This window comes from Oreochromis aureus, linkage group 3 (assembly GCF_013358895.1).
Source record: "Oreochromis aureus strain Israel breed Guangdong linkage group 3, ZZ_aureus, whole genome shotgun sequence".
In the NCBI taxonomy this organism is placed as follows: Eukaryota; Metazoa; Chordata; class Actinopteri; order Cichliformes; family Cichlidae; genus Oreochromis; species Oreochromis aureus.
Window position 1 is genome coordinate 3,911,593 of NC_052944.1, and position 20,851 is coordinate 3,932,443.

Here is a 20,851-nt window from a genome sequence, read left to right on the forward strand (position 1 = left end):
TTGGGTTTTGTTAGCTTGCCCTCATGTTTAGTTTAGGTGGCCTGTGGTTGGTCTTCTCTCTCTGTCCGTGATGTTATTGTGCTTGCTTATGAGTCTGCATCTGTGTCTCTGTCTGTCGTGTGCTTCCTGTTTTATTCTGAAGGTCCCCGTCTCATGTGAGTGTGTTCAGTTTACGTTTCCCCTGTCCCGTCAGCTCTGATTTCTCCCAGGTGTGTTCCCCTCCTGTCTCTCATCCCTTGATTACTGCCATGTGTATATAAGCCCTGTGTTTCCTTTGTTCTCTGTCGCGTCGTTAACGTCTGTTCACCCTCACGTCCTCTGTGTGCTCTGTTTGCCAGCCTGCCTATCTGTCTAGTTATTCTGTACTCCCAGTTTAGTTAGTTTTTCTGTTCTGCTTCATCCCAGCAATAAAGCTGTGTATTTTGAGTTTCTTCCGCCTCCTCGAGTCCTGCGTTTTGGGTCCTTCCTCTCTGCCTGCCTGCACACAGCCGAGCCATGACAGAACGACGCGACCAGTACACGGACCCAGCGGACTCACGGTGGAAGCGCAGCTCCCGTTTTGACGGGACCCGGCTAGCGCTTGGAGGGCCTCCGTGCTGCCATTCCTCGCTAGCAGCCTACACTTGGCCCGCTCATCTGCTTCCTCCCTTGGGCCCCGGTCTCTCGCAAAAACGCTCCAGCCGGTCCCGGAGGATTACTACGAGCCCGCAAGCAACCAGCTTACGCCCGGCTCAGGCATTCTATAAGATGTTAGGAATTATTATCGTGCCACCCGACTCACCCAGCGTTTCAACATCACAGCAGGAGCAGCCTCAGCCGAGTCATCCCTCGTCGCATTCTGCCAGCGCTGCTCCCTCTTCTCTGAGTAAGCGGCGAGCAGCGCGCCAGCACTCACCGCCTCCAGCAGGAGCCTGGGACTCTTTTCGAACAACCGCCTAAGGTGAGTGACAAAGTCTCGCTACATTCGCCTTCTGTGTCAAGGGATAAACACACTGTTTCCCCCAAGGCCGCTAACGCCGGCTTCATGAACTCTGGGACTCGTGTTTCTCCTGTTGGGGAAAATGAAAGTATTCATTTTGAGAGCGATCGTTTTCCCGTTGAGTCAAAAGACTGTGCGTCTGATGCTCCTTCGGACCCAGGAGTTAAGACTGGAAGTGTTTATCCTGGGGCTATGGCTGTTCAGTTAGCCGCCCGGCCCGAAGCCCAGTCGCCACCTCCACCACATTGAGCCTCATTACCCATAGCACAGTCACAACCACAGCTAGACTTACTACAAACCTTATTACAATCCATAACCCAGTCAGTAGCTCAGTTGGCAGAAGAGTCACTAGCCTTATCATTAGGTCAGTCTCCAGTGTCCTCATTACCTGTTGTTCAACCATCTTCTCCACCGCTAGTTTCATCCTCTCCTCACCCGATACTTCAGCCTGTAGCAGCCCAGTCCCCTGTAGCTCAGTCATTCTCTCAATCACCAGTTCCACCTTTACCACAACCACCACTACAACCTGTTCTCCAGTCTGTTCAGTCGAGTTCAGTGCACTCTCTTGTATTGCCAGCACCTCAGCCATTAGCACTGCCCGCTCCTCAGCCACCATCTCCACCCACTCAGTTTCAGGAGGAGGATAGCCCCACACCGACTTTTGCTGCTCCTCAAGACCTGGCTAAATCAGAGACTTTTACTCTTTCCGGGGCCTCCCCAGAGGTTAAATATCAGCATTCAGTTAACTCTGGCCCCCTGGACATAAAGAAGCCAGCTGAGTACTGCAAGCGGCCGTCACTGCCTGAGCAGAATCAATGCTCTGTGCAGCTGCAGTCTGCTGTGTGTTTGCCAGAGGCCCGTGTGCCTGCTGGTTCTGTTTTGTCCCTGCCAGAGGCCCGTGTGCCTGCTGGTCCTGTCCTGTCCCTGCCAGAGGCCCGTGTGCCTGCTGGTCCTGTCCTGTCCCTGCCAGAGGCCCGTGTGCCTGCTGGTCCTGTTCCGTGTTTGCCAGGGGCCCCGGTGCCCACTGGTTCTGAGACTGTTTTGGCTGGGGGGCCCGAGGAGCCCGTCCAGCCTTCAGCTTCGTCAGCTGGGGGGCCCGAGGAGCCCGTCCAGCCTTCAGCTTCGTCAGCTGGGGGGCCCGAGGAGCCCGTCCAGCCTTCAGCTTCGTCAGCTGGAGGTTCAGGAGAACCTAGCCAGCCTCCTGCCTCGTCAGCTGGAGGGCCCGAGGAGTCCGTCCAGCCGCCAGCTGCCGCCTCATCACCCTCGCCAGCTGCCGCCTCATCACCCTCGCCAGCTGCCGCCTCAGCTTCATCACCCTCGCCAGCTGCCGCCTCAGCTTCATCACCCTCGCCAGCTGCCGCGCCAGCTTCATCACCCTCGCCAGCTGCCGCGCCAGCTTCATCACCCTCGCCAGCTGCCGCGCCAGCTTCATCACCCTCGCCAGCTGCCGCGCCAGCTTCATCACCCTCGCCAGCTGCCGCGCCAGCTTCATCACCCTCGCCAGCTGCCGCGCCAGCTTCATCACCCTCGCCAGCTGCCGCGCCAGCTTCATCACCCTCGCCAGCTGCCGCGCCAGCTTCATCACCCTCGCCAGCTGCCGCGCCAGCTTCATCACCCTCGCCAGCTGCCGCGCAGCTTCATCACCCTCGCCAGCTGCCGCGCCAGCTTCATCACCCTCGCCAGCTGCCGCGCCAGCTTCATCACCCTCGCCAGCTGCCGCGCCAGCTTCATCACCCTCGCCAGCTGCCGCGCCAGCTGCAGCCTCCTCATCTGCTTCAGCGCCGCCTGCGGCAGCAGCCTCATCCACGACACCTGCAGCAGCCTCCTCATCTGCTTCAGTGCCGCCGGCAGCAGCAGCCACATCGGCGTCACCTGCTGCAGCGCCTCCGTCTCCGGCTTCCACGCCGCCACCACCTGCCGTCTCAGAGTCTTCATCCTCGCCAGCTGCAGCCTCCTCATCGGCTGCATCACCCACGCCATCGCCTGGTCCAGCCTCTGCTTCAGAGGCCTCTGCCTCGTCTGGTCCAGCCTCTGCTTCAGCTTCAGCTTCAGCCCCGCCTGGTCCAGCTGCAGCCTCGTCCTCGCCTGCAGCGCCACCATCTCCGGCTTCCACGCCGTCGCCTGCAGCGCCACCATCTCCGGCTTCCACGCCGTCGCCTGCAGCGCCACCATCTCCGGCTTCCACGCCGTCGCCTGCAGCGCCACCATCTCCGGCGGCGCCACCATCTCCGGCTTCCACGCCGTCGCCTGCAGCGCCACCATCTCCGGCTTCCACGCCATCGCCTGCAGCGCCATTCTCGTCTGGTCCAGCCTCCGAGCCTCCAGCTTCGCCTGGCCCAGATTCAGCATCAGCTCCAGCGTCGCCTGCAGCAGCACCAGCACCAGCTTCGGCTTCAGCTTCCCCTGTCCGTCCTGTCCGTCCTGCTCGTCCTGTCCGTCCTGCTCGTCCTGTCCGGCCGCTTTCCAGGCCAATGACTGGACGTCCTTGCCGTCGTGGACGGCCCCCTTCCGGGCCGATGGTTGGGCGTCGCCGCCACTGCCTTCCGCGTGGCCGGCCTCCAGACTGCCTTCGTTTGCCTCGCCGCCGTTGCCGCCAGCACGGTCGGCCCCCAGAACTGTTTCTACACAGTTGCCGTCCATACGGTCGGCCCCCAGAACTGTGTCCCCGCCACTGGCTACTGCATGGCCGGCCTCCGGACCTGCCCCGCTGCCGCTGCCTTTCACACGGTCGGCCTCCGGAACTGAACTGGTTTGGCCTCCTGTGCGGTCGGCCTCCGGGTCGGCCCCCTGAACTGTTTGTTAGGTCTGTGTTTCTTGACCGTCTGGGTTTTTGGTTTGTGTTTGGACTCTGTCCCTCCGTCCTGGACCCCCGCCGCCCGCCCTGGTTGGGTTGTTTTCTGTTTTTTTTGGCCAGTTTTTGTGTTTCTGTGGGGCTGTCTGGAGCCAGCCCTTGAGGGGGGGGTACTGTCACGGTCCTGGGTCGGTTCGACCCAGCATTTTGGGTTTCTTAAGCTTTGGTTTATTTTTGCATTATGGATCATTTCTTATCCTCTGGTGATGCTGTTTTGATTGTAATTGTGTTCTGTTCCTTTGCCGATGATGAGTATTTCTGGTTTGGGTTTTGTTAGCTTGCCCTCATGTTTAGTTTAGGTGGCCTGTGGTTGGTCTTCTCTCTCTGTCCGTGATGTTATTGTGCTTGCTTATGAGTCTGCATCTGTGTCTCTGTCTGTCGTGTGCTTCCTGTTTTATTCTGAAGGTCCCCGTCTCATGTGAGTGTGTTCAGTTTACGTTTCCCCTGTCCCGTCAGCTCTGATTTCTCCCAGGTGTGTTCCCCTCCTGTCTCTCATCCCTTGATTACTGCCATGTGTATATAAGCCCTGTGTTTCCTTTGTTCTCTGTCGCGTCGTTAACGTCTGTTCACCCTCACGTCCTCTGTGTGCTCTGTTTGCCAGCCTGCCTATCTGTCTAGTTATTCTGTACTCCCAGTTTAGTTAGTGTTTTTCTGTTCTGCTTCATCCCAGCAATAAAGCTGTGTATTTTGAGTTTCTTCCGCCTCCTCGAGTCCTGAGTTTTGGGTCCTTCCTCTCTGCCTGCACACAGCCGAGCCATGACAAAGACTAAAGGCAGGAAGGTGTCCTTTCTAACTAATAATATTAATAGTGGTTGGCACCTCCAAATTTATATCATAGTCTGTCTGCAGCTGAGACAATACAAACTCAAACTGTGGGGAGAAGATTATATCACTTCAGTTTAAATTGACCTGGAAGCGCCACATTTTCACAGACTTCTTTATTTATAGCATTTTTTATGTGCTGTATAGATTATACAGTTAGGTCCATAAATATCTGGACAGAGAGAACTTAATTTCTAATGTTGGTTCTGTACATACACTAAAATCAATTTTAAATGAACCAACTCAGATGTTTGAAGTGCAGACTTTCAGCTTTAATTCAGGGGGTTGAACAAAGAGATTGCAGAAAAATGTGAGGACAAATGAGAGAGGTAGGAAGTCCTCTTCCTTTTTTTGGGTGCAACAGCCAGGCCCCTCCAGTTCTCAACTGCATCTTCATCAGCCGGAGGAATTTTTGTGGCAGCATCAGATCCCACAAACGGGTGAGCATCCATTTTTATTTTGTCTTCTGCACTGTGAGTCTTCATGGATCCAGAATTGGCATCTGTGACTTTCAGTGATCCCACTGTTGCCTCATCTTTGATCTTTTCTTTGGCAGAACAAATCCGCATATTTCCCTCGATGAAGGAAAGATGACGAGCAATGAAGCGATCAACTCGAACAGGCAAGTTTTCATGTTTGAAAAGGCCGTGTTTTATGTTTTTGAACTCAGCTTCAACAGTGGCTGAACTTGCTGTGATGCTGGTGCTTTGGAAGAGAGGGACCATTATTCCTGTCCAGAGAGGCAAGTAACTTGTGAGTCTTATATGAGGAATAATCTCAGGGAGAAAGTGAATATTATCTCTGTCCCCGTTTGCTGCAGCAGGTGACCTGCTCTCCTCGCATATTTCTGTTACCCAGTGTCGTAGGTCAGTCTGGATCTCATCCACTGAATCAACTCTCTCACTTTCCTACGTCTGTTCATCTGGAATGATGATGGAGTCTTGAGCAATTTGTCCTTTCAGGTATTTCTTGCACCTTTCTGAAGGAAGGGGGGCTCCAGAACTGTCATCACCCTCTGCCTCACTGAGGGCCACAACAGTGATAGCACGTAGGAGCTGTTTTGCATGGTCCAAGCATTGTGACTGAAGAAGTTTTGCTAATGACCTGACAAAGAAATCTTTAACACGGTGTGTTTTCTTCTTCAGGCAGTCCCACTGGCATATCAGCTTGATGCAGTGCGCAACATCAACCCTGGTAAAACGGGGGGGAGTTTGGCAGACTGGGTTCCAACAAGGACATGAAAGCATTCATTAACTCTTAGATGCACACGTCAAAAATGACCCCAGGGGTTGTTTTTCTTCAAAATCTTTAAAATGAAAAGTTGTAATATATTCATATCCCAGGTATTCCTCATAAAATATGTTTGTAACATGAGGCCATTTGTATTTTTATTTATTTTTTCATTAATTTTAAAAAAATGCAGTTTTTGTATCACTACCCCACTCTTCCACAAGTGGTGTCAAAAATGACCCCAAGCAGTTCCTATGGAATCTTCTATGAAACTTTCATTCTTAGCAACTCTGACTGACCCACTTACACTTCTGATGGATCAGGAATTATTTTTTACACAGAAACATACATGATTTATAGTCAGGGCTGCACATAAGTGGTCCGCGGGTGCGCATTCATTGTCAAAATAAAAGTATTCCTGGAAATTCAGAGAATACACACTTCTTAATTGCTTAGTAGGGATGGGTATTGATAAGATTTTAACGATTCCGATTCCATTATCGATTGTTTATCGATTCTCTTATCGATTCTTGTTTTTAAAAAGGAGAACACTCAGGTCGATTAGCTTAGAACTGTTTTATATCTTCTCTTTGAACAAGATAGAAATTTAGGAGTAACATGGCCTTACAAACCCAACAGTGAGATCTTAAGCGATCCACAGCCTACGGCTCTTCAATGGGGTGTCACAGGGTCCCCGGGGAAAATTGTAAATGTAAAACAATACAATAAATATTCTTCTGTAGCAATAACAAAGTATAACATAAATTATTCTGTAGCAATTACACAAGAATATCCAGTAATGTCCCTGCCTACAATTAAACACATTCACTTACTGAAAATCGGGGGCATCTGCTGTGGCAAATGGCTGCAAGGTTTTTACCACAAACTAGTCACTGCTTGGTGACATGCGGGCCTGAAAAGACACGCTACCGGTAGACTGCAGCGACAACTGCCAGCGAGCGCCAGCCAGACTGTCTGTCTCATCATGGTCACCTAAATGCACAGTAATGGCAGGTTTTGTAATAAGGCAGATCGCGCTAACATAATATGCACTGTTAGCTGATTATTTACCTGCCGCGTGCGGGAGAGGGCGTGCAAACGTTACCGCTGCTGCTGGGTTGAGATTCACGAGTCCGGAGTGGAATTAAAAACACGACATTCATTTAAGGTCATCGCGTGTTTTGTGAGCAAATGCTTTTGCATATTCGTAGTGTTTCCTCCTTTAATGAAATATCTACTTTGCAAGTTGCCCTGTTGTCATCCGTTCTCGTAAAGTATAAACAAACTTTTAAGCGTTTGAACCGCTTAGGCGCCGTGTTTCCTGCCAGGTACGCTCCGGCGCTGCAACGTGGTGGCGTCATTCGGGCGACTAGAATCGATAAGGGAATCGTTTGCAAAAATGGCAAACGATTCCAAGGAATTGAAACAGTGGGAACCGGTTCTCAACAAGAACCGGTTTTCGATACCCATCCCTACTAAGCTGTACTGCTATATCATTGTTAGAGAGGAGGAGAGCTTTCCAACAAGCAGCACTGCATGGGCTAGGATTCATCTGCTGGGACGGCCACTGCTGCGCTGTGTTGAATCCTCCAGAGCAACAAATTACCAAAACTTCTGTTTTTAAAAAGATGCTCACACTCGCTGATCCATTTATTAGTTACAGACCCTGTGAAGTCCGACCACAGCAGGACTCTGAGGACTGGACCCTCACACGTCTGTACTTTGTGCTTCTACCCAACTTTACATTGATGTGCTAACTTTAGCTACCAGACACAGTGATGTAGAGATGTGACTCTACAGTAAGGTTAGAATATACAAACAGCTGGTGAGAGTCCTGTTTACAGACAGAACCACAGTTCCTGTGTCACTCTGTTAGCTCCTCAACACAGAGGAACATGAACGTTACGACGCACCTCGTACTGCTCTGATTTAACTGTGAGCTGAGGCACCAGAGCCAAAAGCTCAGCGATGGCTTGAACCACTCCTGGCTGTGAGTGACAGCTGAGCTCAGGCCAAACAGTTCTCCATGCTGAGATAATATCCACCACCTGAGAAAGAAAGATTTATTTTAAGACCAGAACTTTGGACAAGATTCAAAAGTTATGATCCAGAAACATGATTCCTGAATTTAAAGAGACAAATGGAGACAGACGAGGTACCTCTGCTCGACACAGCTCCTGTAGTCCCTGCAGGACGAGAGCAGCCGGGGTTGCCAGGTCTGGTCTGTTGCACTGTTTTAAAGTGAGTGAAATGGCAGCCACCATGTCCCCTGCATGCTGGTAAGGCCTGGTGCGAGCGACCACAAATGCAAATACTGAGCGAGAGGGGCTGCTACTGTGTGTGTGTGTGTGTGGATAATAGCAAACACTGAAATACATTTTTTGCACACAGCAAATTCAGCTTTTCTTCGCTCAAAATAAATTTCTCCTCCTGCAACACTTGCACCTGCAAACTTTTTATACGTGCGCACAAAAACAAGGCCATAGACTCCTGCTGACTTTTGGAGAAACAGGGACTCACTGGAGCGTCGAGCTGAGGCTTCATTCACCCCACTTTGCAGTTATTGATTTGTAAAAAATGTTTGGAATCATGTATGATTTTCGTTCCACTTCTCACGTGTTCACCACTTTGTGTTGGTCTTTCACCTGGAATTCCAATAAAATTGATTCATGTTTGTGGCTGTAATGTGACAAAATGTGGAAAAGTTCAAGGGGGCCGAAGACTTTTGCAGCCACTGTATTGTACTTACAGTCCCACATTGGAGCCTTTGGACCATGTGACCTCTGTTTATATGATTTCATTACAAAGCTGTGGCTGTTCTATTAGCAAATTGCTGGCAACCAAAAATCTCATGTTGCTCTGAACTGAGCAGCTCCTGGCAGACTGAACATGCTGTACTGAAATGAAATGACGGCTTTGCAACTTAAATCACCCCAAAAAACTAAACTAACATCTATCGCTGCTATTGGTGGATTGTGCTCACACGCTGGTTTGCCAGTGACCCGGGTATTTGGGACACACTGGTCACACCCACACAGATAAAAGCTCATCTGTGTGTATGATGGACTAAAACACACTCTGAGCGCTCAGATGAAGTAGAAAGGTGCTGCTGATGTTCCAGCCCCGTCTCCAGACGCTCACAGTCAGTACAGGCTCTTCTTAGTCGTGCTGCGTACCTTATGAGTGCCGAGGTTTGGCAGGCTTGTGAGAACAGCGTGAGCCAGGACGGGATTCTTTTCTTTGGTCAGTTTGAACAAAAGAAGCAGCAGGAGGGGCGGGACCTGCAGAGGGAAACACCCACATCAGCAAACATTAAATGCACTTTGTCAGACCTTACAGAGGCTGCATCATCGACCTGTACGTGCACACAAACTGACAGCTTCACAGCATGTTCAGCATAAACAGATAAAGCAGGGCTGAGTCTGCCCTTGTGATACTAAATGTGTTGTGCCCATCTTGTACTCTGCAGTCAGTTAAAGCTTCATAGATCACACATGAAGTCCCGACACTTTAGTATGAGACAGGTTACAAATAAGGAAACAGTGAGACAGCATCACGGTCCTTAGATACACCACGCTGCAGTGTCACAGCTCTTAATTACCACCACACACCTAATGGCACACCGAGCTTTAACTGTTGCAGAGCGACCGCTTCACCTGGACGGCCTGAGAGCGAGAGGGAGGGGCAAAGAAAATACAGCTGAGCGATGACACGTTTAATGCTGTCGAGCCAAAAACATCACTTTGAATCAATATCACTGCAGTAAATCATCATCTAAGGTTTCATAGTGGTTAGCTTCTGGCTTTTCCTGTAACAAAGACCTGCTGCTGCACGTAGGCAGATTTAAGATGACAAGTACGAGCGAGCAGAGATCTCCAGAGGACTCAAATATGCCAACAAGCTTCAACCAGTGCATCCAAACACCAGTGTGTGCAGCACTCTGGGAGCAATTAGAGCAGAAGGTGAATCCTCTGGGGCCCGGTGCACGCTTGAGTAATGAGGGGTAAACTTCACACTTCATCTGGAGCTAGTGACTCCAACACAAGTCCAGAGGGAAGTCTGTCCCCTTAAAGCACTCCCTAACCTCTCCCTTTATACGGCAGCAGATTAGCAGCAATCACACAGCAGTGACAGCTTTTATCTTCCTGCTGATCTGAACCATTTCAAAGTCATGTGTTGGTGCCAAAATACCAGGTTATCAACATGTATTTACTGCTCTTAGAAAGACAAACACAAGCTAGCTCCCTTACATACAATATATCTACATGTCAGAGGGAACATGCATTACTTTATATTCAGTCCACAGATTTAAGAGAACCAGTTGTGTGGGTTATCTACCTGGCAGGGGTCGGCAGCGGCGACAGCCTGGCTTGCTTTCAAAGCCAGCTGGCAGATGTTTTCCTGACCCATGATGATGAGATAAGTCACAATCAGGACAAGAGAGGAGGACAGGCGCTGGCTGGACGACAGGGCGGAGCTGACCGCCAACAGCCAATCGGTCGCTGCTGCTGGATTGTTGGCCACTTTGCGCAGTACCGACAAAGACACGCTGAGCTCACTATACCAGGAACTCAGAGACAGAGGCAGTGATGGGGCAGGCTGAGGGAGACAGATTCATGAGAAACAAATGATAAAGAACAAAGAGCAAAGCTACAGATGCACCATGAATGTTAATGAAGTGGAATTTAAGGATCAAGCAAAGCATCCCAGAGGAACAACACTCCAGAGACTGGATGCTGACCCTGAAGAAGAGGCCATGCTACAGAATGGTAAAGCCCTGTTGCTATGACACTGAGAGGGAAACAATATTTTTGGATGGATGTCGTCTGTGCTCTAATGCTTTATCCACTCACCACCTAACACCTACCTGCACTATTGTAACGTGGCTACACCTCAAAGAAAGACTCCAAAAACTGAATGTGAGAAGCAGGCCAGGGTTACCTGCTGGGCTACCTGGTGAATTACCTGCTGGGCTACCTGGTGAATTACCTGCTGGGTTACCTGCTGGGCTACCTGGTGAATTACCTGCTGAATTACCTGCTGGGCTACCTGGTGAATTACCTGCTGGATTACCTGCTGGGCTACCTGCTGGGCTACCTGGTGAATTACCTGCTGGGTTACTTGTTGGGCTACCTGCTGAATTACCTGCTGGATTACCTGCTGGGCTACCTGGTGAATTACCTGCTGGGCTACCTGCTGAATTACCTGCTGGGCTACCTGCTGAATTACCTGCTGGGCTACTTGATGGGTTACCTGCTGAATTACCTGCTGGGCTACCTGCTGAATTACCTGCTGGGTTACCTGCTGGGTTACCTGCTGGGCTACCTGTTGGATTACCTGCTGACATGATAGACGATGGGCAGGGCTTTGAGTACACAGATAGCGTTTTTGAACACAATATGGATAACATCTTGAAGAAGAACAACGGGAATTGCGAGACCTGTGACAAGTGACGGACATTAGACCAACTGTAAAATTGGAAGCAGTTTGTTTGCACTAACCAAAACAACTACCATCTTCATCTCAGCACAAAGGAAGCAAACAATCAGGAGTTTCTTCTATTTATTGTGACTCAAAGTCTGTTGGTGTTTCAGAGCACTGGCAGACAATTTGGACAGAGGAGATCTTTCTGTTGCACCGCTGATTTTTATGTGGATGTTCACGACTGTCTTCAACCTTTGAGGTGAAGTCTGCATTCATCCACACAACATATTTTATACACTAAAAAGAGGAGAGCTCACTATATTGTAAACAAAACATAACTTTTAATGTTAAAACCCTGTTCATTCTTACATTTTTACATTAAACGAAAATGTTTGGGGCTTTACTTATTAGAGACGGCTTCACAGATGCTGCAGCTGTAACAGCTTCAAATCTTCTGGGAAGGCTTTCCATAAAGTTCAGGAGCGTGTTTTAGGAATTTTTACCATTCCTGCACATTTATGATGTGATGATGAGGGGTGGGGAACTCCAGGCCTTGAGGGCTTGTGTTCTGCAGGTTTTAGATCTCACCCTAGGTCGGCACACATGAATCACATGATTGGTTCATTGCTCACAGGGGGTCATATGATTGTTGGGTTTTTCTCTGTATCTATTATTATAGGATATACTTTACAATATAAAGCGCCTTGAGGCGACTGTTGTTGTGATTTGGCGCTATATAAATAAAATTGAATTGAATTCATTACTAGGCCTCCTCAAGACATGCTGAGGAGGTCATTTAGCCATTCAAATGAGCTGGACATGTCTAAAACCTGCAGGACACTTGAGGCCTGGAGTTGCCCAGCTCTGTGTTAGTCAGTGATGTTGGATGAGAAGACCTGGCTGGTAGTCTCTGCTCTAATTCATCACTGAGGAGTTCTGTTGGGTTGAGGTCTGGACTCAGGCCAGTCCAGTTCAAGTTCCATCCAAATCTCACTTATCCCATGCGCTTAGCGATGTAGCTGCTCGGCCATGGAAACCCATCCCATGGAGCTCTCTGCTCACAGTTCTTCAGCTCATCTGAAGGCTAAATGAAGTTTGGAAGTCTACAGTGACTGACTCTGTAGAAAGTTGGTGTCCTCTGCAAACTATGCCCCTCAGCGTCTGCTGACCCCGCTGTGTGATTTTACCACTTCATAATTGTGTTGCTATCATTCCCAATCCCTCCCACTTTGTTTTAATACCACAGTTGACTGTGGAATATTTGAGGACATTTTGTAACTGGATTTGTTACACAGGTCCACACACCATTAAACCACCACAAGCAGCCTGAGCCTCCATCCTGGTCATGGCATTTTACTGCTCCAAATTCTGACTCTGCCATCAGAATGTCATGAGGTAAATCATACAATGCTCTTCCAGTCAAGTCCAGTTTGGGTAATCCCTGTGAATCAGCCTCACTTTGCTTTTCTTTCCTATCACGAGTGACACCTGCTATGGTCTTCTGCTGCTGCGTCAGAGTTTGATGTAGTATGTTCAAAGATGCTCTTCTGCACATTGGCACTATAATGAGTGGCGATTTGAGATACTGTTGTCTTCCTGTCAGCTCAACCAGTTTGCCCATTGTCCTTAGGTTGTCCTTTGGTCAACCCTAGAGATGACTGCGTGGGAAAATCCCAGTGTTTTAGCAGACCAGCCATCGGGCAAGATAAACCACGCTTTATTCACACTCACTTAAATCAACTTTCTTCACTATTCGTGGTCATTTTAACCAGGTCTACATACCTAAATGCACCGAGTTGCTTCCATGTGCTTCGCTCACTGATATTGGTATTAAAAAGTAGGTGCATCTAAAAAAGTGGCCAGTGAGTGTATGAACTAAAACAAACAGACACCTGAATCACTGACTAACTAGTCCTTGTGATTATTTATAGTAATACTGGTGTACAGCTCACTGTATGTGCACACAAACATAAGGTGGTGTCGTGGATAGAGCCCCCAAATGTCCTGTGAGCCTGCTGAGGGCCAATGTGTCATGGTGGCAGATTGCTAAGGGCTATGGTGAGAAGACATTTAACAGTGGGCAGCAGTGTGTATGCTCCATTAATAGTGCAGCATTTACAGTACCCAGCAGTGCCAGGCCTGACAACCAATGGCAGCCCAGACAGGCAGTGGCCAATGGCACCACCCTGCTGCCCTGAACACATTCATCTTCCCACTAGGGAGGTTCAGGCTGCCAGACAGCCACAGGCAGAAATGACACTAATGACCATGGAGAAAGCACAATGAGAAGGAGGGAATGAAAAAAAGGAAGAAGATAGGTGAAGAAAATGTAAAATAAATGAGGAAATTACTTCAGAGGTAAATGAGAAAGGAAGAGGAAGGAAGGAAAATGAAAAAAGACAAAGCAGCTCAGTCATTTTATTACCCGCTGCAAGTGATTAAGGATGCCCCAGGAACTTGTCAAATGAGGCAAAGCTGGAGGAGGACGAGGAGAACGAGGAGAACAAAGAAGAGGTTTCCCTCAAGGCTTCAGCAGCATGTTTACACTGTGAACAGGAAAGCCCTCCCTGTCTCACCAGCAACTGTAATAATGCCCCCCACTGTAAATGCAGCAGGACTGTTTACATGATCTGTTATGTTATCAAACACGTCTTCTTTAGATTAAAAACAGACAATTAAACACTACATTTATTGTTTATTAGGGCACGAGCACTGAACATGTTGGAATAAGGAGTTACATATGGTCAAAACCTTTTATGCAAAACTCACCGTACTAACATGTTTCAAATACAAAAACATGGCTTGGATCCATGCTGCTTCTGCCTGTGGTAGTCATGGGTAGCCAAACAAGAAAATTACCTCATGAACTGGAACTAAATCACAGTTGAACTGAATTGTCCTTTTTCTTTAACTGAGGTGTTACCAAACCAGCCAAATCATATAATCTCTCCAGTGTGTCCAGAGTCTACCTCCAGGTCTCTTCTCGGTAAGACATGAGGTGTCCTAGAAGCATCCAAAACAGACGCCCAAACCACCCCAACTGGCACCTTTCAATGTGGGTGAGTAGCAGCTGTACTCTGACACCTTCCTAAATGACTGACCCATCTCTAAGGGAAAGCCCAGCCACTGTTCAGAGGAAACTAATATCTGCCGCTTGCATTCTTTTGATCACTGCCCAAAGCTTGTAAGCACAGGTTAGTGTAGGGATGTTAGATCAACCAGTAAATCAACAGCTTTGACAGCTTTCATATCACTGAGGTTACCATGATGGACCAGTAGAGCGGCCCCATCACTGCAGCCACAGGACCATCTGTCAATATGTCACTCTGTCCTCACTCTTGAACAACACCCAGAGATACTTAAACACCTCCAACTTGGGCGCCAGCTCGTCCTTGACCTGGAGTGGGTGCTCCACTGTTTTCAGCTTTGAACCACAGCCTCAGACTTGGAGGTGCTGATTCTCATTCCCAATGTTTCCCACGCAGCTGCAGAATTACTCAAAACAGCATCGATAACAACACCCACCAAGAATAGATCCGACTTGGTGCTGGCAAAATGGACCAAGCTTCCTGCATTTGGACAGAGAAGTGAGACTTCCACAAAACATTGCAAAGGCGTGTCAACCAAGAGAACTCAACAACATCCAGAGCCTGGAGAAACTAAGGGTACCTCTCATCCGCCCCTCGGACTCTGCTGCCAGGTGACCCCACCCTCAGAGTCGTGCCCCTTGTCCTCAGGCTCTGATACTCTGTATCCAGTGTGAACAGATCACTGCTTTCCTCTTCTGACTTGACTGATGGTTTGTCAGAATCGTTTCTAGGTCAACAAAAAGTCTTGCTCCATTCCCTCACCAAGCTCCTCGTACACCTGAGTTTTTGTTTCAGCTACTGCAAGAGTTACACTCATCCTGTCGATATCTGCCAGATAACCAAGCCTAACAGGACGCTTCCAACATGCTGCTCCTGAACCTCCAATGTCTATCTTCTGGTTCAGAGATTGCCCCCACCACATTAAAGTCCCCCAGCAGGACTATGGAGTTGCTAGATGGGGTACCCACCTCACCCAGCAACTCTAAAAATTACTCTAAACAACTGTTAGTCACATGTGAACAAATGACTCTCGGCACCTGTTCCCAACATGACGGCACAGGGAAGCAAACGTCTTGTCCACCAGGGATAACTGCTAAATGCTGGCATCAAATCAGGGAGATGCAAACGTACCCATTCCCTTTCTGCCACCTCTCACTCTTTACATGTAGTCAGTATTTTTCAACACACACTAGTCTGGGATTCTCATGCTCCAAGAGCCAGTTTATAGCTGGGCCTGAAGCACCAGGGCCTTTGACTGCCACCAGACAGAGCACCGGACCCCTACGGCACTTCAAGTGGGTGATGGATAGGGATGGGTATCGTTTAGGTTTTATCCGATACCGGTGCCAAACCGGTACTTTTGAAACGGTGCCGGTGCTTAAACGGTGCTCAAACCAGTGCTTAAAGAATGGAGATCACAAAATTGGTCCAAAAACCTCTCATGTTCAGCTGTTTTTTTTGTAAAAAGATAACAATGTTAGCCTTTTCTGCAGCTATAGGGCATATATGGTCTCACTCTTGGCTGGAAGCAGTGCTTAAACAATGGAAAAAACACAAACTTTGTCCAAAGACCTCTCATGTTTAACTGTTTTCCACTTTTTCTTTGGTCATTTTAGCCTTTTTGTCCAGGGTGAAGGGAGTATCTGCCATCAAACAAGAAGACAGCCGCATGTAACTACGACGGTGTTTGCTAGTTCACCTTACATGCATTAATGTAATAACGTGGTTAGCCTACTCAACGTTAATTACACACGAACAACATTAAGCTACTCACGCAGAGAAGAACAGCTGCTGCTGCCATCATCATCCTCATCATTTCTGCTACACTGACAGGGCTAGGGACCAGGACTCTACTCTTCGGGTTTTTGGGGGATGTTGCTAACTCCGGGTCCGATAACAGGCACCACACCCGCAGCAGATGTGCACGGTGTGAGGTCTCGCAGCAAACTATCAAACACGGCGCATTTCTCGGCTTTAAAAAAACCCCCCGATATGCGTCGCCAGGCGTTTCATCAGATTTGAGGTGTTACCTCCTTTGACAGTATCACAGTATCAGCTTAAAGCACTTGTTGCAGGCTGCTGAGTTTGCATCTTTTGCTGCCAAGTACAGACAGACTTTTGATCGCTTCGCCTTGGGCATTTTTAATCTGTAGCTCTGCACAGAACCTACGTACCTGGCCCCGCCTACTATCCTCGGAAACGTAAAATGATTGGCTAGAATTGGCTCAGGAAAAAAAAAGCACCGAAATAAAGCACCGAAATGTGCGCTGCTTTTCGGTCTGGTTACTACCGTTTATGTCAGAACCGGTGCCATCATGGCACCGGACACCGGTACCCATCCCTAGTGATGGACCAATGCTGCTTCTTTGGACTAGCAGTAAGCTACAAGCTATATGTAGCTTGATAGATTATACAAGACAATATGTATGAACATCTCTAGATATTAGACATCTCATGACATGACATGAGACATGAGATACTTACCTGATAGAATACGGACAGGTGAAGTGTCCATCGCTCTGGTCAGCCTGCATCTCCAATAATCGCCGAATGACTTTTATCAACCCTTGAGTGTGTCTGTTGGATATCAGAGTCAGAATAACTGAAAAAACTAACAGTCTGAGCGTTTTCATTGCTTCAAATGTTTTCAAATAGTTACATTATGCTGCACAACTAGGTTAGCATCCAGGTCTGAACTGTGGAACAGTAACCTTTAACATCTTCATGTTTCTAGTTTAAACTTTCAAAGCTATTTTCTTTACTTCACATGTGCCCTGAGGATGGAGAGCAATGACATCGTGGATTTATCCTCAGCACAGACTAAGCTATGACTTCCATGTGTCTAACTCAGTTTGTAGACTGTCAGTCGGGTCCCTGCACTGGAAGCAATGACTCCATGTTACACACTGGCAGCTGGAAAAGAAGGCGACTGGACTTGATTAAGTTTTAAAGATGTTTCACTTCTTATACAAGGTGGAGAGACCCACATATTTAAACCCTACAGGGCGTTGCCCTCTTTGGAGATGGTCATTGAGCTATTTGTCATGTATGTCATCACATGAGTCCAATAACTCCGTGTTGCATACCTTGCAGAAGGCAGGAGGTTGAGGACACCATTGAGGATGTACTCCAGGTCTGCATGGCCCTGGTCCACCAATAACACCAAGGTGTCGCAGCACGCTGAACACACCACAGCACAGTCACTGCAGCACTGCTGCCACAAAGCTTCCAGTGCTGGGCCCTGAACGACAACAGTGATGCAGTCAGTGTTTCAGAAGTTTAACAAAACTATCTGTGCCTTTTCCACACATGCACTGAAGCCCTGAATGAAACGGACAAAGACAGAGGTGCAGGTGAGAATGCAATCTGTCCCACTCAGTTCAGCCACTCGGGCTCAGCACTGATTCAATCCCAACTCACAAGGTTTGATTCAATTTGGACTCAGACAGTCAGAAATATTATACATAACTATGATCGTTTATCAGTGCAGATCCATATTTTATATCTGTGTATAAAAACAAAGCTGACACTGTGAGATCAGAGGTGTCAGCCTCACAGCAGATGTGTCAAAGTAACTGAGGATCAAACACAGGACGACATGAAGCAGATGTTCCTGGCCTGCTCTTTTATACTTCCTGTAACTAAAGAAATGATCATATGTGACTCTTACAGGAACTCACCTGAGCACAGGACCAGCTGATTTGCCCATTTGACCCTTTTTCCTTTACGACAGCTGCAACAAGACTTCTCACCGTCTACAACACAAGAAAATCACACTTCTGTACCATTATTCACAATAACAAAGAGAGGAAGAGAAACCAACACTACAGTTTGAATGAATGAATGAATGAATGTGCCTACAGGGACCTGAGTCTGTGTGTGTTCAGTGAAACCTGCCTCCCCTCTACATAAACATATTATACACACGAGTGTGAGTGACTCAGAAACCTTTGTGGTTCCAACAAACATACAAAGTAACTCTGTGTCTTGGATCTTGTTACACTGTAAACTCACCTCATGTCTCTTTAAAATCCTCCAGCAGCTGCACACATGTATCAGTGCACCTTACAGTCATGTTACTCTATCAAATAGTTACGTTACTGATTACTCTGTCTTATCAGGATACTTTTCTATGAGTATTGCTGAATTCCTGTTAATGGTAGAGATTTTCTGCCTGTGTGAGCTGCTAGTTTACCTCTATCATTAACAAATCACTGGTACCTGTGGAATCTCTGCAGACAAGGGAAGGATCATTTGTATCATTTGGATGGGAGGAGTCACAGAGCAGAGTCCGCCTCTTACCTGGGCTTGTATGACAGGGCTGGGGAACTCGAGCCGCGTCTTTAAACTCTCCATCATGTCACTGGATCATACCTGTGAACATCCAGAATCTCCATTAGAACAAGAGAAGGAGGTTTGATCAAAGTAAAGACGGCTCTCCTGTTAAACTACAGATGATCACATATCAGGGCAAATCAGACTTTAGCTCAGGGACGTGACATCGAACCCCTGACTGATCCAACACTTTATTCTTCCTCTCAAACAAACATCCCCAAATGTTTGTCCCAAACAAAGGAAACCAAGATTACCATTCAGCATCCCCCCACTGACTGAACAACACTTTAGGATTTCTTACATATTTTAATATGAATTTATGCTTCTTGATGTTATGCAAACTGAATATTTTGCACAAATAGAAATTCTCTTTGAGTTGGACTGAATGAATTTCACTTAACCTGATAATAATATTGATAATAATAACAATTATTTATTACATATACTAAACAATGAGGGGATGAGCAGCATCAGTAAACACATATTGCTTTTTGAATACTATTAATATACTAACACAGTAACCCAAGCCCCTCCCCAAACACACCCAGTCCCACCCACCTGCTGTTACCATAACGATAAGCCAGGCTGTACTGTCCACCTGCTACCAGCAGCCTGTTTACTGGCTCCCAAAAACAGGAACAGGTAAGTCAGCACCTGTTCATCTTATCAACAGCTTATTTACTACAATATGTAGAACAGAGTTACTGACCAGTCAGAGCAGCGTGACAGTGCACACACACACACACACACACACACGCACACACACACACACACACACACACACACACACACACACACACACACACACACACACACACACATTAAATCTGAACACTTTAACGTGTCACCAACATGAAGAAGACATTTCAACAACATACAGAAAGCCTTCATTATATTTTAGATGAAGCTGAAAATAAGCTCAGTCCAGTTTCATGGCTGTGAATGGTTTGAAAGTCTGAAACCAAACAGTGCCAGCGGTTTCTACAGGATGTTGCCGTTACAGCAAACAATACAGGCTGTGCTGTAATGCTAGGTCTGCACTAGCAATACAAGCCAGAACAATGCATGAGCACGATGCTTTAGAAATGACACCACGGAGGCTTTGCTGTGCAACACTCAGACTGCACGAGCCCGACGGGCCTGACGGGCCGCAGCTTTTTGGGAGAGCCCTCAGCGGCACAGTGGCAGCCTGTGATTGCTGTGGTGGAGCCCTGAGCTCATCACAGTCGGGCTTTGATGGGCAGAGCTTTGACTTTTCTGTGTAAGTACATGAGATTTATGGCAGTTACTTTTCATTTTGATATGTTCTCGTTTATTCTTGTGTTAGTTTATAGAAATGCTTTAGTCACTCTGGGGTCACCACAGGAGGAAGCTCCATTTGTTTCATATGGCAGCTTTTATTTTGTAAAGCTTCTTATTTGCCTTTAACCAGTGACTTTGTCACTTCCTCAGCCATCGTGTTAACCATGACACTAAGGAGGCACACTGGGAATACTGGGAATACAGATACTTTCATCAAGGTATTAAAAACAATCCTTATGTTTAAAATGAATGTGTCCAATAAATGTAGTGAGAGCATTAAAATATTTCTGAGAAATGAAAGCAATACTTTTGTTAAAGCTTCAAATCTGTACTTGAATCATGATTTAAACTGTGGTTGTGAACAGGGAATAAAATGATGTAAGGAGGTGATGTTGCCGCTCCCCCTCACCTCAGAGACATGTGATCAGTCTGGATGAAACTTTATATGAACTTACATGACGACATTTAAGAGACGACAGAGGCTGATTATTCGAGACCTCGTCTGTCAGAAGGAGGATTTTAAATCTTGGATTTAACAGGGAGTCAGTGAAGAGGAGCTAATATGTGACAAATATGCTCTCCTTCTACTTCCTGTTGGTACTCGTGCTGCAGCGTTTCAGGTTAACTGCAGGCTTTGAGGCTTTTCATGGCACTTGTCTGATAACACTGACTCACAATCATGCAGCTAGAATCACTCTCAGCTTAGTGGCCGTTCACAGACCTACATGGTTGTTTGTGCACACTGAGTGATATATTCTGCTCAAAGATGACTCCTCACAGCTTCACTGGAGGCCACGATGATGCTGTTTCTAAGAGTTT

The 20,851-nt window shown here is 47.6% G+C and overlaps 1 protein-coding gene across 1 annotated transcript; it reads right to left on the minus strand.

Annotated features, from left to right (window-relative positions):
• Window positions 1–7,669: 7,669 nt before the first annotated feature.
• On the minus strand, window positions 7,670–18,758 carry LOC116333811 (focadhesin-like). Its single transcript, XM_039609545.1, has 9 exons — window positions 18,698–18,758; window positions 18,076–18,150; window positions 17,482–17,636; window positions 16,880–16,972; window positions 10,872–11,247; window positions 10,221–10,481; window positions 9,059–9,163; window positions 8,042–8,168; window positions 7,670–7,930 (listed from the first exon to the last, which is right to left on the minus strand). Exons 1-9 carry the CDS (start codon window positions 18,752–18,754, stop codon window positions 7,890–7,892), a joined length of 1,290 nt encoding a protein of 429 aa, XP_039465479.1. The 5' UTR covers window positions 18,755–18,758; the 3' UTR covers window positions 7,670–7,889.
• Between the last annotated feature and the right edge of the window lie 2,093 nt (window positions 18,759–20,851).